The sequence below is a fragment of the Saccoglossus kowalevskii genome, chromosome 3 (assembly GCF_978046115.1).
Source record: "Saccoglossus kowalevskii chromosome 3, keSacKowa6.1, whole genome shotgun sequence".
Classification (NCBI taxonomy): domain Eukaryota; kingdom Metazoa; phylum Hemichordata; class Enteropneusta; family Harrimaniidae; genus Saccoglossus; species Saccoglossus kowalevskii.
Genome location: NC_140643.1, coordinates 19,796,381 through 19,811,671, shown reverse-complemented (window position 1 = coordinate 19,811,671; position 15,291 = coordinate 19,796,381). Strand labels below are relative to the sequence as shown.

The 15,291-nt window shown below is 31.3% G+C and overlaps 1 protein-coding gene across 1 annotated transcript; it reads left to right on the top strand.

Annotated features, from left to right (window-relative positions):
- Positions 1–12,561: 12,561 nt before the first annotated feature.
- LOC102801307 (somatostatin receptor type 4-like) lies at positions 12,562–13,551 on the top strand. Its single transcript, XM_006823490.2, has one exon. The coding sequence runs from the start codon at positions 12,562–12,564 to the stop codon at positions 13,549–13,551; it is 990 nt and encodes a 329-aa protein (XP_006823553.1).
- The last annotated feature ends 1,740 nt before the right edge of the window (positions 13,552–15,291 follow it).

Sequence of the window (15,291 nt, the reverse complement as noted above, 5' to 3'; positions counted from 1 at the left end):
AATGTACAAATGTAGACAATACATTGAGTTGAACGTACAAATATAAACAATACATTGAGTTTATGTACAAATGTAAACAATACATTGAGTTTAATGTACAAATGTAGACAATACATTGAGTTGAATGTACAAATGTAAACAATACATTGATTTGAATGTACAAATGTATGCAATACATTGAGTTGAATGTATAAATGTGAACAACACATTGAGTTGAATGTACAAATATAAACAATACATTGAGTTGAATGTACAAATGTAAACAATACATTGAGTTGAATGTACAAATGTATAAAATACACTGAGTTGAATGTACAAATGTAAAAAGTACATTGAGTTGAATGTACAAATATAAACAATACATTGATTTGAATGTACAAATATAAACAATATATTGAGTTGAATGTACAAATGTGAACAACACATTGAGTTGAATGTACAAATATAAACAATATACATTGAGTTGAATGTACAAAAGTAAACAATACATTGAGTTGAATGTACAAATGTATACAATATACTGAGTTGAATGTACAAATGTAAACAACACATTGAGTTGAATGTACAAATGTAAACAATACTTTGAGTTGAATGTACAAATGTAAACAATACATTGAGTTGAATGTACAAATGTATACAATACATTGAGTTGAATGTACAAATATAAACAATACATTGAGTTGAATGTACAAATGTAAACAATACATTGAGTTGAATGTACAAATGTAAACAATACATTGGATTGAATGTACAAATGTATACAATACATTGAGTTGAATGTACAAATGTAAAAAGTACATTGAGTTGAATGTACAAATATAAACAATACATTGATTTGAATGTACAAATGTAAACAATATATTGAGTTGAATGTACAAATGTAAACAATACATTGAGTTGAATGTACAAATGTAAACAATACATTGAGTTGAATGTACAAATGTAAACAATACATTGAGTTGAATGTACAAATATAAACAAAACATTGAGTTGAATGTACAAATGTAAACAATACATTGAGTTGAATGTACAAATGTAAACAATACATTGAGTTGAATGTACAAATGTATACAATACATTGAGTTGAATGTACAAATGTAAACAACACATTGAGTTGAATGTACAAATATAAACAATACATTGAGTTGAATGTACAAATGTAAACAATACATTGAGTTGAATGTACAAATATAAACAATACATTGAGTTTAATGTACAAATGTAAACAATACATTGAGTTTAATGTACAAATGTAGACAATACATTGAGTTGAATGTACAAATGTAAACAATACATTGAGTTGAATGTACAAATGTAAACAATACATTGAGTTGAATGTACAAATGTATACAATACATTGAGTTGAATGTACAAATGTAAACAACACATTGAGTTGAATGTACAAATGTAAACAATACATTGAGTTGAATGTACAAATAAAAACAATACATTGATTTTAATGTACAAATGTAAACAATACATTGAGTTTAATGTACAAATGTAAACAATACATTGAGTTGAATGTACAAATATAAACAATACATTGAGTTTATGTACAAATGTAAACAATACATTGAGTTTAATGTACAAATGTAGACAATACATTGAGTTGAATGTACAAATGTAAACAATACATTGATTTGAATGTACAAATGTATGCAATACATTGAGTTGAATGTACAAATGTGAACAACACATTGAGTTGAATGTACAAATATAAACAATACATTGAGTTGAATGTACAAATGTAAACAATACATTGAGTTGAATGTACAAATGTATACAATACACTGAGTTGAATGTACAAATGTAAACAACACGTTGAGTTGAATGTACAAATGTGAACAACACATTGAGTTTAATGTACAAATATAAACAATATACATTGAGTTGAATGTACAAAAGTAAACAATACATTGAGTTGAATGTACAAATGTATACAATATACTGAGTTGAATGTACAAATGTAAACAACACATTGAGTTGAATGTACAAATATAAACAATACATTGATTTGAATGTACAAATGTAAACAATATATTGAGTTGAATGTACAAATGTAAACAATACATTGAGTTGAATGTACAAATGTAAACAATACATTGAGTTGAATGTACAAATGTAAACAATACATTGAGTTGAATGTACAAATATAAACAAAACATTGAGTTGAATGTACAAATGTAAACAATACATTGAGTTGAATGTACAAATGTAAACAATACATTGAGTTGAATGTACAAATGTATACAATACATTGAGTTGAATGTACAAATGTAAACAACACATTGAGTTGAATGTACAAATATAAACAATACATTGAGTTGAATGTACAAATGTAAACAATACATTGAGTTGAATGTACAAATATAAACAATACATTGAGTTTAATGTACAAATGTAAACAATACATTGAGTTGAATGTACAAATGTAAACAATACATTGAGTTGAATGTACAAATGTAAACAATACATTGAGTTGAATGTACAAATGTATACAATACATTGAGTTGAATGTACAAATGTAAACAACACATTGAGTTGAATGTACAAATGTAAACAATACATTGAGTTGAATGTACAAATATAAACAATACATTGAGTTTAATGTACAAATGTAAACAATACATTGAGTTTAATGTACAAATGTAGACAATACATTGAGTTGAATGTACAAATATAAACAATACATTGAGTTTATGTACAAATGTAAACAATACATTGAGTTTAATGTACAAATGTAGACAATACATTGAGTTGAATGTACAAATGTAAACAATACATTGATTTGAATGTACAAATGTATGCAATACATTGAGTTGAATGTACAAATGTGAACAACACATTGAGTTGAATGTACAAATATAAACAATACATTGAGTTGAATGTACAAATGTAAACAATACATTGAGTTGAATGTACAAATGTATACAATACACTGAGTTGAATGTACAAATGTAAACAACACGTTGAGTTGAATGTACAAATGTGAACAACACATTGAGTTGAATGTACAAATATAAACAATATACATTGAGTTGAATGTACAAAAGTAAACAATACATTGAGTTGAATGTACAAATGTATACAATATACTGAGTTGAATGTACAAATGTAAACAACACATTGAGTTGAATGTACAAATGTAAACAATACTTTGAGTTGAATGTACACATGTAAACAATACATTGAGTTGAATGTAGAAATGTAAACAACACATTGAGTTGAATGAACAAATGTACAAATGTAAACAATACATTGAGTTGAATGTACAAATGTAAACAATACATTGAGTTGAATGTACAAATGTAAACAATACATTGAGTTGAATGTACAAATGTAAACAATACATTGAGTTGAATGTACAAATATAAACAATACATTGAGTTGAATGTACAAATGTAAACAATACATTGAGTTTAATGTACAAATGTAAACAATACATTGAGTTTAATGTACAAATGTAGACAATACATTGAGTTGAACGTACAAATATAAACAATACATTGAGTTTATGTACAAATGTAAACAATACATTGAGTTTAATGTACAAATGTAGACAATACATTGAGTTGAATGTACAAATGTAAACAATACATTGATTTGAATGTACAAATGTATGCAATACATTGAGTTGAATGTATAAATGTGAACAACACATTGAGTTGAATGTACAAATATAAACAATACATTGAGTTGAATGTACAAATGTAAACAATACATTGAGTTGAATGTACAAATGTATAAAATACACTGAGTTGAATGTACAAATGTAAACAACACATTGAGTTGAATGTACAAATGTGAACAACACATTGAGTTGAATGTACAAATATAAACAATATACATTGAGTTGAATGTACAAAAGTAAACAATACATTGAGTTGAATGTACAAATGTATACAATATACTGAGTTGAATGTACAAATGTAAACAACACATTGAGTTGAATGTACAAATGTAAACAATACTTTGAGTTGAATGTACAAATGTAAACAATACATTGAGTTGAATGTACAAATGTATACAATACATTGAGTTGAATGTACAAATATAAACAATACATTGAGTTGAATGTACAAATGTAAACAATACATTGAGTTGAATGTACAAATGTAAACAATACATTGGATTGAATGTACAAATGTATACAATACATTGAGTTGAATGTACAAATGTAAAAAGTACATTGAGTTGAATGTACAAATATAAACAATACATTGATTTGAATGTACAAATGTAAACAATATATTGAGTTGAATGTACAAATGTAAACAATACATTGAGTTGAATGTACAAATGTAAACAATACATTGAGTTGAATGTACAAATATAAACAAAACATTGAGTTGAATGTACAAATGTAAACAATACATTGAGTTGAATGTACAAATGTAAACAATACATTGAGTTGAATGTACAAATGTATACAATACATTGAGTTGAATGTACAAATGTAAACAACACATTGAGTTGAATGTACAAATATAAACAATACATTGAGTTGAATGTACAAATGTAAACAATACATTGAGTTGAATGTACAAATATAAACAATACATTGAGTTTAATGTACAAATGTAAACAATACATTGAGTTTAATGTACAAATGTAGACAATACATTGAGTTGAATGTACAAATGTAAACAATACATTGAGTTGAATGTACAAATGTAAACAATACATTGAGTTGAATGTACAAATGTATACAATACATTGAGTTGAATGTACAAATGTAAACAACACATTGAGTTGAATGTACAAATGTAAACAATACATTGAGTTGAATGTACAAATATAAACAATACATTGATTTTAATGTACAAATGTAAACAATACATTGAGTTTAATGTACAAATGTAAACAATACATTGAGTTGAATGTACAAATATAAACAATACATTGAGTTTATGTACAAATGTAAACAATACATTGAGTTTAATGTACAAATGTAGACAATACATTGAGTTGAATGTACAAATGTAAACAATACATTGATTTGAATGTACAAATGTATGCAATACATTGAGTTGAATGTACAAATGTGAACAACACATTGAGTTGAATGTACAAATATAAACAATACATTGAGTTGAATGTACAAATGTAAACAATACATTGAGTTGAATGTACAAATGTATACAATACACTGAGTTGAATGTACAAATGTAAACAACACGTTGAGTTGAATGTACAAATGTGAACAACACATTGAGTTGAATGTACAAATATAAACAATATACATTGAGTTGAATGTACAAAAGTAAACAATACATTGAGTTGAATGTACAAATGTATACAATATACTGAGTTGAATGTACAAATGTAAACAACACATTGAGTTGAATGTACAAATATAAACAATACATTGATTTGAATGTACAAATGTAAACAATATATTGAGTTGAATGTACAAATGTAAACAATACATTGAGTTGAATGTACAAATGTAAACAATACATTGAGTTGAATGTACAAATGTAAACAATACATTGAGTTGAATGTACAAATATAAACAAAACATTGAGTTGAATGTACAAATGTAAACAATACATTGAGTTGAATGTACAAATGTAAACAATACATTGAGTTGAATGTACAAATGTATACAATACATTGAGTTGAATGTACAAATGTAAACAACACATTGAGTTGAATGTACAAATATAAACAATACATTGAGTTGAATGTACAAATGTAAACAATACATTGAGTTGAATGTACAAATATAAACAATACATTGAGTTTAATGTACAAATGTAAACAATACATTGAGTTTAATGTACAAATGTAGACAATACATTGAGTTGAATGTACAAATGTAAACAATACATTGAGTTGAATGTACAAATGTAAACAATGCATTGAGTTGAATGTACAAATGTATACAATACATTGAGTTGAATGTACAAATGTAAACAACACATTGAGTTGAATGTACAAATGTAAACAATACATTGAGTTGAATGTACAAATATAAACAATACATTGAGTTTAATGTACAAATGTAAACAATACATTGAGTTTAATGTACAAATGTAGACAATACATTGAGTTGAATGTACAAATATAAACAATACATTGAGTTTATGTACAAATGTAAACAATACATTGAGTTTAATGTACAAATGTAGACAATACATTGAGTTGAATGTACAAATGTAAACAATACATTGATTTGAATGTACAAATGTATGCAATACATTGAGTTGAATGTACAAATGTGAACAACACATTGAGTTGAATGTACAAATATAAACAATACATTGAGTTGAATGTACAAATGTAAACAATACATTGAGTTGAATGTACAAATGTATACAATACACTGAGTTGAATGTACAAATGTAAACAACACGTTGAGTTGAATGTACAAATGTGAACAACACATTGAGTTGAATGTACAAATATAAACAATATACATTGAGTTGAATGTACAAAAGTAAACAATACATTGAGTTGAATGTACAAATGTATACAATATACTGAGTTGAATGTACAAATGTAAACAACACATTGAGTTGAATGTACAAATGTAAACAATACTTTGAGTTGAATGTACACATGTAAACAATACATTGAGTTGAATGTAGAAATGTAAACAACACATTGAGTTGAATGTACAAATGTACAAATGTAAACAATACATTGAGTTGAATGTACAAATGTAAACAATACATTGAGTTGAATGTACAAATGTAAACAATACATTGAGTTGAATGTACAAATGTAAACAATACATTGAGTTGAATGTACAAATGTAAACAATACATTGAGTTGAATATACAAATGTAAACAATACATTGAGTTGAAAGTACAAATGTAAACAATACATTGAGTTGAATATACAAATGTAAACAATACATTGAGTTGAATGTACAAATGTAAACAATACATTGAGTTGAATGTACAAATGTAAACAATACATTGAGTTGAATATACAAATGTAAACAATACATTGAGTTGAATGTACAAATGTAAACAATACACTGAGTTGAATGTACAAATGTAAACAATACACTGAGTTGAATGTACAAATGTAAACAATACATTGAGTTGAATGTACAAATGTAAACAATACATTGAGTTGAATGTACAAATGTAAACAATACATTGAATTGAATGTACAAATGTAAACAATACATTGAGTTGAATGTACAAATATAAACAATACATTGAGTTGAATGTACAAATGTAAACAATACATTGATTTGAATGTACAAATGTATACAATACACTGAGTTGAATGTACAAATGTAAACAACTTATTGAGTTGAATGTACAAATGTAAACAATACACTGAGTTGAATGTTGAAATGTAAACAACACATTGAGTTGAATGTACAAATGTAAACAGTACATTGAGTTGAATGTACAAATGTAAACAATACATTGAGTTGAATGTACAAATGTAAACAATATATCGGCATAGTATATTCCAAGCTCTAGCTTTCACCTGTCCTGTCATCAGATTCAACGTGAGATCAAATCAGTTGAAATCGTCATTTAATGATGTGGCATGCATCAGCTGTCAACGCATCTGTGTCAACACTTTTGTGTGCAGGCCGATAACAAATTGAAGATTATAGTTGTATATACCTTTTGTGACAAGTAAGCCACGATTTAACAGTCGTACTGACATCCTAATCGCATTCCAATATCAGTAATGATGGAATGTTTCCGTGGCGCATAGTCTAGTTGTTGAGCCGGATATAACGATACAACAGTAAGATGCTCAAATATTTTTTTTTGTGTTGACGAAAACTGAACGTTGTCACATCGCTGCTGAATATAAAGCCGACATGAGAATATAAGATTTAAAAAAATTATAAATCCGAAATGTATACCTTGAAGGCCTCAAGCACGAATAGATCTTAAAGAAAAACAACATAATTACCGCTTATTTGTAGTGTATATTGCAAATTTGTATAATTTGACATATATGACTAACTACAGAAACCGAGTAACGTTAGAACTTGTTGGGTATACAGATTTGCTCCTAATTAGGTTTTTACGACGCTTTTGTATACGAAAAATGGTAAATATGGCGGTACATGATAAATCACCAGTTGCCTTGGACTACAGATATAATGACTATTACCATGAAGGGTAATTGCACGAGTCTTAAATAAGTTCCTTACGGGTCATGTTTGTTACACATGGGGAAATGTTCACATACATGATTAATGTATACGGTTTACCGAAGTTAATTGAAAAATCAAGGTCAGTATCTTCACTGCATTCAATGATAATGTCGCGTTAAATTGTTTAGTATGCAGAAAACAGTGTGTGTTGTTGTTAAACGTCTACTAATAAAGATGTTTGTGAATTTGTTTGTTTTGCGGGGTGAAGGTATCATACATAATGTATGTAATGTTAATAAACTTTATTTTGACGTATCGCAATCTCTCAACAGTTAGTATTGTGGGGATCGCCTTGTCGCATACGACTTATTTACCACTTCCGTGTCACTGAGAATGTTCTAGAGCCGTACTGTGTCTGGGTGGAATATTCTAGATTTTTTTTTTAAGAAACTGGTTGAATAGGTAATAGAACACTGTAGGAGGCAATATAAGGTAATGGAACATTCTAGAAATTTGTAGTAAGACTCATTATGTATGCTGATGTAATGGTCTATTTATAGACAGTGGGGGTATATATAGGGGAGTTGTTCAGCACTGAGTTCAGACCGGAGATCTCGTTGAATTGTATTGGAGTTTAAGTATCCAGTATCTAGTAGTGGAGTTTTACCGCGTTATTGTACTTGATGTTTGCCGAGTATAATAATACCAGTACCAGTTGAAACCTCATCTGTGTTCGTATGTTATCATCGCCGCCAGGGAAGTCTTTATGTTACTGTTGCCATTTTGGTATTTGAACCATCACACCTGTACTATACCAATTACGGTAATATTACGTTGCGTGTGACACGCCTCTTGTCCAAACGAGTCACTTCATTTGAGCACATTTGAGACAATAAGTGCGATAATGACTGTATACCTACTGTATCTTGCCCGTAGTTCACCTTTACATAGTTGAATAGAATTTTGATTAGAAAGGCTTTCAGTAAATAAAGACCAAACATGTATAAAAAAATAAATAAATATGTGTAATCAGATTTGTTCTCCATTTTTTCACATATATGCATTTTTACATCCCCTGACTAAATGCATAGGTCGTTAGTACAGTTGTTCGGAAATTAAATGAAAAATAGTCATGCGCTATCCAAACTAACTTTCAGGCGAGCTTATATTATTTATATCTGCGTTTTAAATTCTATTAAATCAAACAACCTTAAATTCACGTGTCCCTGAAAGAATCTTTTGAACTCTAATGTAATGGAAAAGAATGTTATTAAACAGAATTGGCCTTGCCGTTGGCACATTTCTCGATGTTGAATATTTGGTAAATGTACAAATGTGACCATGAAAAAAGCACTGCACTGCCTTTAGTTATGGATGACAATCGTTTGTCGTAAATTGCAATCACTCAATTTGTATATATTGACAACGATTAAAAAAATATTCGGTAAGGTCACGCATTGATTGGATAAGCTAACCCTTAATGATGCGACAATAATTCAAAGGTCATGGTGAACTCACAATCAGTAAAATGCATTAAATAGTGTTTTTGAATATAAAAAATAAAACAGGTTTCTTTTTGAAGGCATAGTGAAATGAATGTCTATATAAGGTTATATGAATGATATTGAATAGAGGTAAGTATTGGTTGAATTTAAATTTGGGATATTAAAAATCAAATGTAATGCTATGATTTCTGTTTTGTTGTATATCTATGTTCGAATATGTTATTAGTAGAATAGATTACTCTGATGACACTTACAATGTAGGAATGTTATTTATAGGCACGAATATCATACGCTAGAGTCCCCCGGCTATAAATCACACACTTCGTAATGCAGTTCTTGCCATACATCAAGCCATCAGGTCAGGTCATTCCTCAGTACCGACCTTGTTTAAGTATGGTTATAATACTGACGTTGGATAGTGATATATTGTAGTTTGCTTTGGTCGGCTAAATAGATCAAAACGATCGAAGCGAGGATGAAACAAACATACCGCCTCTGTTGGCCCCTCAAGAGATGTGATGACATGTTCGAAGGAAGAAAATAACGATAATAATCTTTTTCTAAGATTATCGATTGTGCGCATCGATTGTAATAAAATGCTTCATATACTGAAACAGATTAGAAACAAGCTACCCAGAACCTTTATAGTTCAATGTATTAAATAACGAAAAACAAATGATTATTACACGTACGTGACTCGAGAATATAATGTGACCAATTCATGTTCAGTAAAATAATTAAGCTAAAGCGTTGACTCTTTAGTTTTGTTCTTCTAGCATTTACAGGAGACGATAGTTTTAATTGCCAATTTGCACGTCAAGCTTGAAAAGAACCATTAAGTGCATATACAATGCGTGCCACAGTTTGCAGATGTTTTGTGCACGCTCCTATTAGCCATGTGCACACGAATCACAAAAATACAATGGAATTTCCGAGTATAACATAATATGCTTTTATTACTTAATTATGTATTATACAAGTACATTGCTTGTATTCTCAGATAAATTATGACGCAGTCACACAAATCATTTTACCGGCGAAAAGGATGTCACAGTGTGCCCTGAATTGTCGTTTCACGGTTGAACTCAGTATAACCCTTTGCCATTTCAAAGAGGTTAAAAGAATTGCATAGAAATTTCATTTTAAATGTACACATGTCTATTTCAATCAAACGAGTGATGCTGACGAATGCGACATTCTTGACTACTAAATAATAGACTACTAAAATATCAAATACAGCAAATGATCATAAAAATGCAGATTTTCGAATAGTTTCTCATAGTTAAATTCATATTTTTGTGGTTGTGCAAGGAAAACATAAATTACGCAAACAAAATCGTGTACCAAAAACGCTTATGCAAATTTTGATATATATTACGTATCATTGCCAAGGTTAATTTAAATATGTTAGCGGGCAGCCAATGATTTCATTCGATGGTGAGATATCATCCTGATACTAGCCTTTAAGGTTTAAGACGCATGAACAGCGCTTTCAGTACACATTGCTGTGAACACAAAAAATAATCGCGCTGCCTAACGCTGAACATTGTATTGAACAGGTGTAGTCCGTACTAATTTCTCATACAACTTTGAATCTGTCATGACACAACTAATAATATGTTGTTTTCAAAACAATGACAAAATACGACTAGATAAAATAGTTTTTAATTAGTTTAATTAGACTAATTGTTATATTTGTCACTTATTGAGCGTACTAATTTAAAATAGACTCGGTATTGATAAGCATTGCATTTCTCGCTCGTTTAATAATCGAAAGTATGGACGTATTACAGTCTCTCTATATAACCGTATACGGATGCATGAACTTGTGATCAAGATCGTGCCGTGTCCTGTCTTTAGTCCGTACTTTATGGCACTCACTCAATGCAAACCAATGATAACATAATGTGTTGCAAGCAGGTTACTACAGGACAACTCTTTAATATTACATTACAAGCAGCCACTTGCATGTATCGTGACGTCATCAGAGCATGTTATAGGGCGAATGTAGCACACTACTAAGCACATAAATAGATATTAGTCGCGGCAAGCTGATCTTGACATTAGCGTACAGGCGAAGATCACCGACACGCCGCATCGCGCTACATATTTGAGTCACTCGAGTTTATCAGCAGCAACTACAGTCAAGTGATTAAATGTACTACCCAATGTTATATTTGTGATTAGAATGTTTGAAAATGTAATCAAAGAAGAAATAAAACACCTTTCAGGCATCCTGACTTATACGTGGATAGTTTAAGAGCAGCATGAATTACTGTGCGGGTGATCAGACATTTAAAAGGGGATAAACACTGGTTCAAGAGATGAACTGATACATTGCAAGGAAAAAAACTCCTATAAATGTCCAATGCGGATAACACAAATAATATTATGCGATATTGATAATATAAAGTAATAACTTCATTTTGCTGAAGAACACGTTATTTTGCTGTCGTAGCTTCACATCCACTATAAGCGCCCTCAATAGTTTACCTTGACAGTTTGTCGTAGTAGTAAAGGACATTCACCATTTGAAAACCATCACGCATGTTATCGCTTTTTCCAAATGGCAATTTGATATATTTGGCTAATTTTGTAACTAGGGACGCCATATCCTGACGACGTTACATTGGAAACTCATTACCGACACTCCGCTGGGGGTAATGGGCACGTGATCAAATTACATATAACAGTTCCGTCTTTGTTATCACGCTCTGAGTGCAGCTACAACTGCGCACAGTGGGTATCGTGCTGACTTATATGAGTACGCGTTTTCTGTAACTATTGCTGCCTGGAACCAAACAGTTATGCATTAAGCCATCGACTAATACACAACGATATGATATACATAGTTCAACAGATGTGCAGACTTTCGTTTCGTTTTGCAACGACCATCTAGTTTCAATTTGCAGTAAAGTAGTGAGTATTTTCACACATCAACCTCGTTTGTATTGGCAACGTCGCTTAAAATAATGGGTTCGGTGTTTCTAGACGACAATATTGGGCTGAAGACAATCAATGGAAATTCAATCAATGACCACTACTATGGGTATGATAGTTACAATTCTTCAATGATATGGCAACTCGGTCAACAGTCGCAAGGCATCATCGGGCTAACTATTACGAGCTTCGGCATACCGATCAACGTCGCTTTCATGATCGTTGTTGGACGCGTCAAGTCAATGCGAACGGTTACCAACGCTTATCTTGTGAACTTGGCCGTCGCTGATCTCCTCCACCTGATAACCCACTGGTCTGCCTGGCTGTGTTCCCTTTTAGACGACAGTGCGTGCCCTCTAAAATTGGACAAAACCGGGATGTGTATGATGATGATTATATCGAAAGTTATGCAATACGTCTCTATGTTAACCGTTACAGTATTGAGCTTAGATCGTTATTTAGCAGTATGCAGACCCGTTACTTACAAGCAAGGTTTCCTACATAAACCACGCGTGGTACTGCATATAATCACGATCATTTGGATTTTGAGTATGCTGTTGACTCTTGAAATAGCCTTACCATGTCTCGGCTATGAGAGGGTATTCTTCTTATACATACTGGCTGGGCCTATGATCTTTCTGGTTGTACTATTTGCGTCTATGATCACAGTCTTTGTGATGTATTCCTTAATCGTTCGAGCGGTGCGGAATGCAGCCAAGCGTACGGACAATTCGTCACACGCCTTGAAGAGTCGAGAGAAGCAAATCGTGAGGCTGTGCATGGCGATGACTGCAGTGTATTTCCTCTGCGCTGTGCCTTTCTTACTGCAAATACTCGAGGTGGTAGTGAATCCATGGCAACAAAGTGGCATTTGGTTATCGGACGAATCAGTTGTGGTCCTTTCAAACGTTGCTACATACTCGTTGGAATTTAACTCCTGCATCAATCCAATTATCTACAACGCGCTGAGTGCCAAGTACAGGCAAGCATTTGCAACAACATTTTGTTCTTGTCAACATTGAGTGGCACAACTTTTTGACTAGATGTGTTTGACGCTGCAAGTCGCACAACAATCACATGTGAATTGACTTAAACATTAATAATTGTTTAAATGTGTTTCATGAACCGCGAACAGTTTCGATAACATTCAATCATATGTTAATATTTATTGTTATTATTAATATTGTTGACATTGTCATTTTGGGTAACGTTGTTAAATCACGACGGCACTGAGCTGCGCGGTAGAAATGTGATGCCTGTATCAGTTAACACAGTGTTAAATTTAGCTGGTCAAATCTTGTTATATTGTGAACAACTGGTGATTATACATGAATATTTAAACACGTATTAGTAAGTCTACATTGTGGCGCTCGCAACAATTGATACATCCCAACGGTGTGTTATTTGCGAAGTGGTGATTTAAGCTGAGATAAAATGATGTGAATGATTTCACTGATTCGATGGATAATGGATAAGTTGTATTTGCTAAGAATCCGGTTCACTACATTATACATATTACATTCATAGACAAAAAAGGCACTTTAACCAATCTTTGATGAAAGGATTATTTATTATTATTACAGTAATTTCACTCTTACGGTAATGGAAAGTGTATTTTATTTTATTGAAACACATTATACAATGTTTGGTGAGTGAATGTGTACCAGTCGCTGTTAACACCGGGAATTACGCCTATATATTAAAATGCCGTGGATTTATATAATACCAAATATATAGAGACAGTACACCATTTCAATGACACGCTTGTGTGCGTCATTATTAATTAATCCAAAACTGAACATTGTTATATTTTACAAAAAAAAACTAACACTGCAGGGGTACTGTCACATGGTGAGCAGCGTGCCTCCATATGAAGCTGATCCGATTAAATACAGTTCATATTTCAACTCTTTATCAGCTCAGTATAAAATTAGTCACCACAAAAACTAATGAGTTATTCGACCTTGCTACACACACGTGCTGTCTTATTGTACGTTCGACGCATTGACTGCTTGCACGCTGCGTGCCGCAGCACTATTTTCTACGCAGGGCAATTCAACAACAGTATAGTTGAATGTATGAATACATTTCGTATTATGTCTTCCTCGGATAGAACTTACAAAACATACCAGGATGATGGACAATTGTTGTAATTGGTTGTGTTGTCTCGTTAATAACGCTATGTAACCACAAACGAGGGTTTATGCAGTTTTACTTTGCCTAGAACTTGGCACTTAATTATTACACTCTTATAAAGAATTATATCGTAAGAAATGCAAAAAGAAATGGCACTTTATACTCAAATATAACACGGGATTTATGATGAATCGATTACAAGAACACCCATTCATTTTATAGGTTGTCGACTAACCACACGTTGCTTTCCTAAATGTACATATCTTTCCTGGTGACATGATTGGAGAATTTCGGATGACTCAACTTCTCCCGGGGAAAATGCTATCGCCGTCATGAGTAGTCAATATGTGTATTCAATATTGGTTTACAGGCTAAAGAAATAACATCGAATATACAGCAGAGTAAACACTTTGTTAGTCAAAGTAAAAATTTACTGTATACGTGACTCGAACCGACAAACATATGACACAACTCGCTTAGCTCCACATCACGACGCGTTTTCAATTCCACCTGGAGTCCCTATTACAGGATGCTTATTACCTGAGCTTATCACGGACGAAGACGATGCAAGCTTAGCTCGGGCAAAGCCCTTCCGTTATAGCAGATAATGACACTTCATGAAAGTA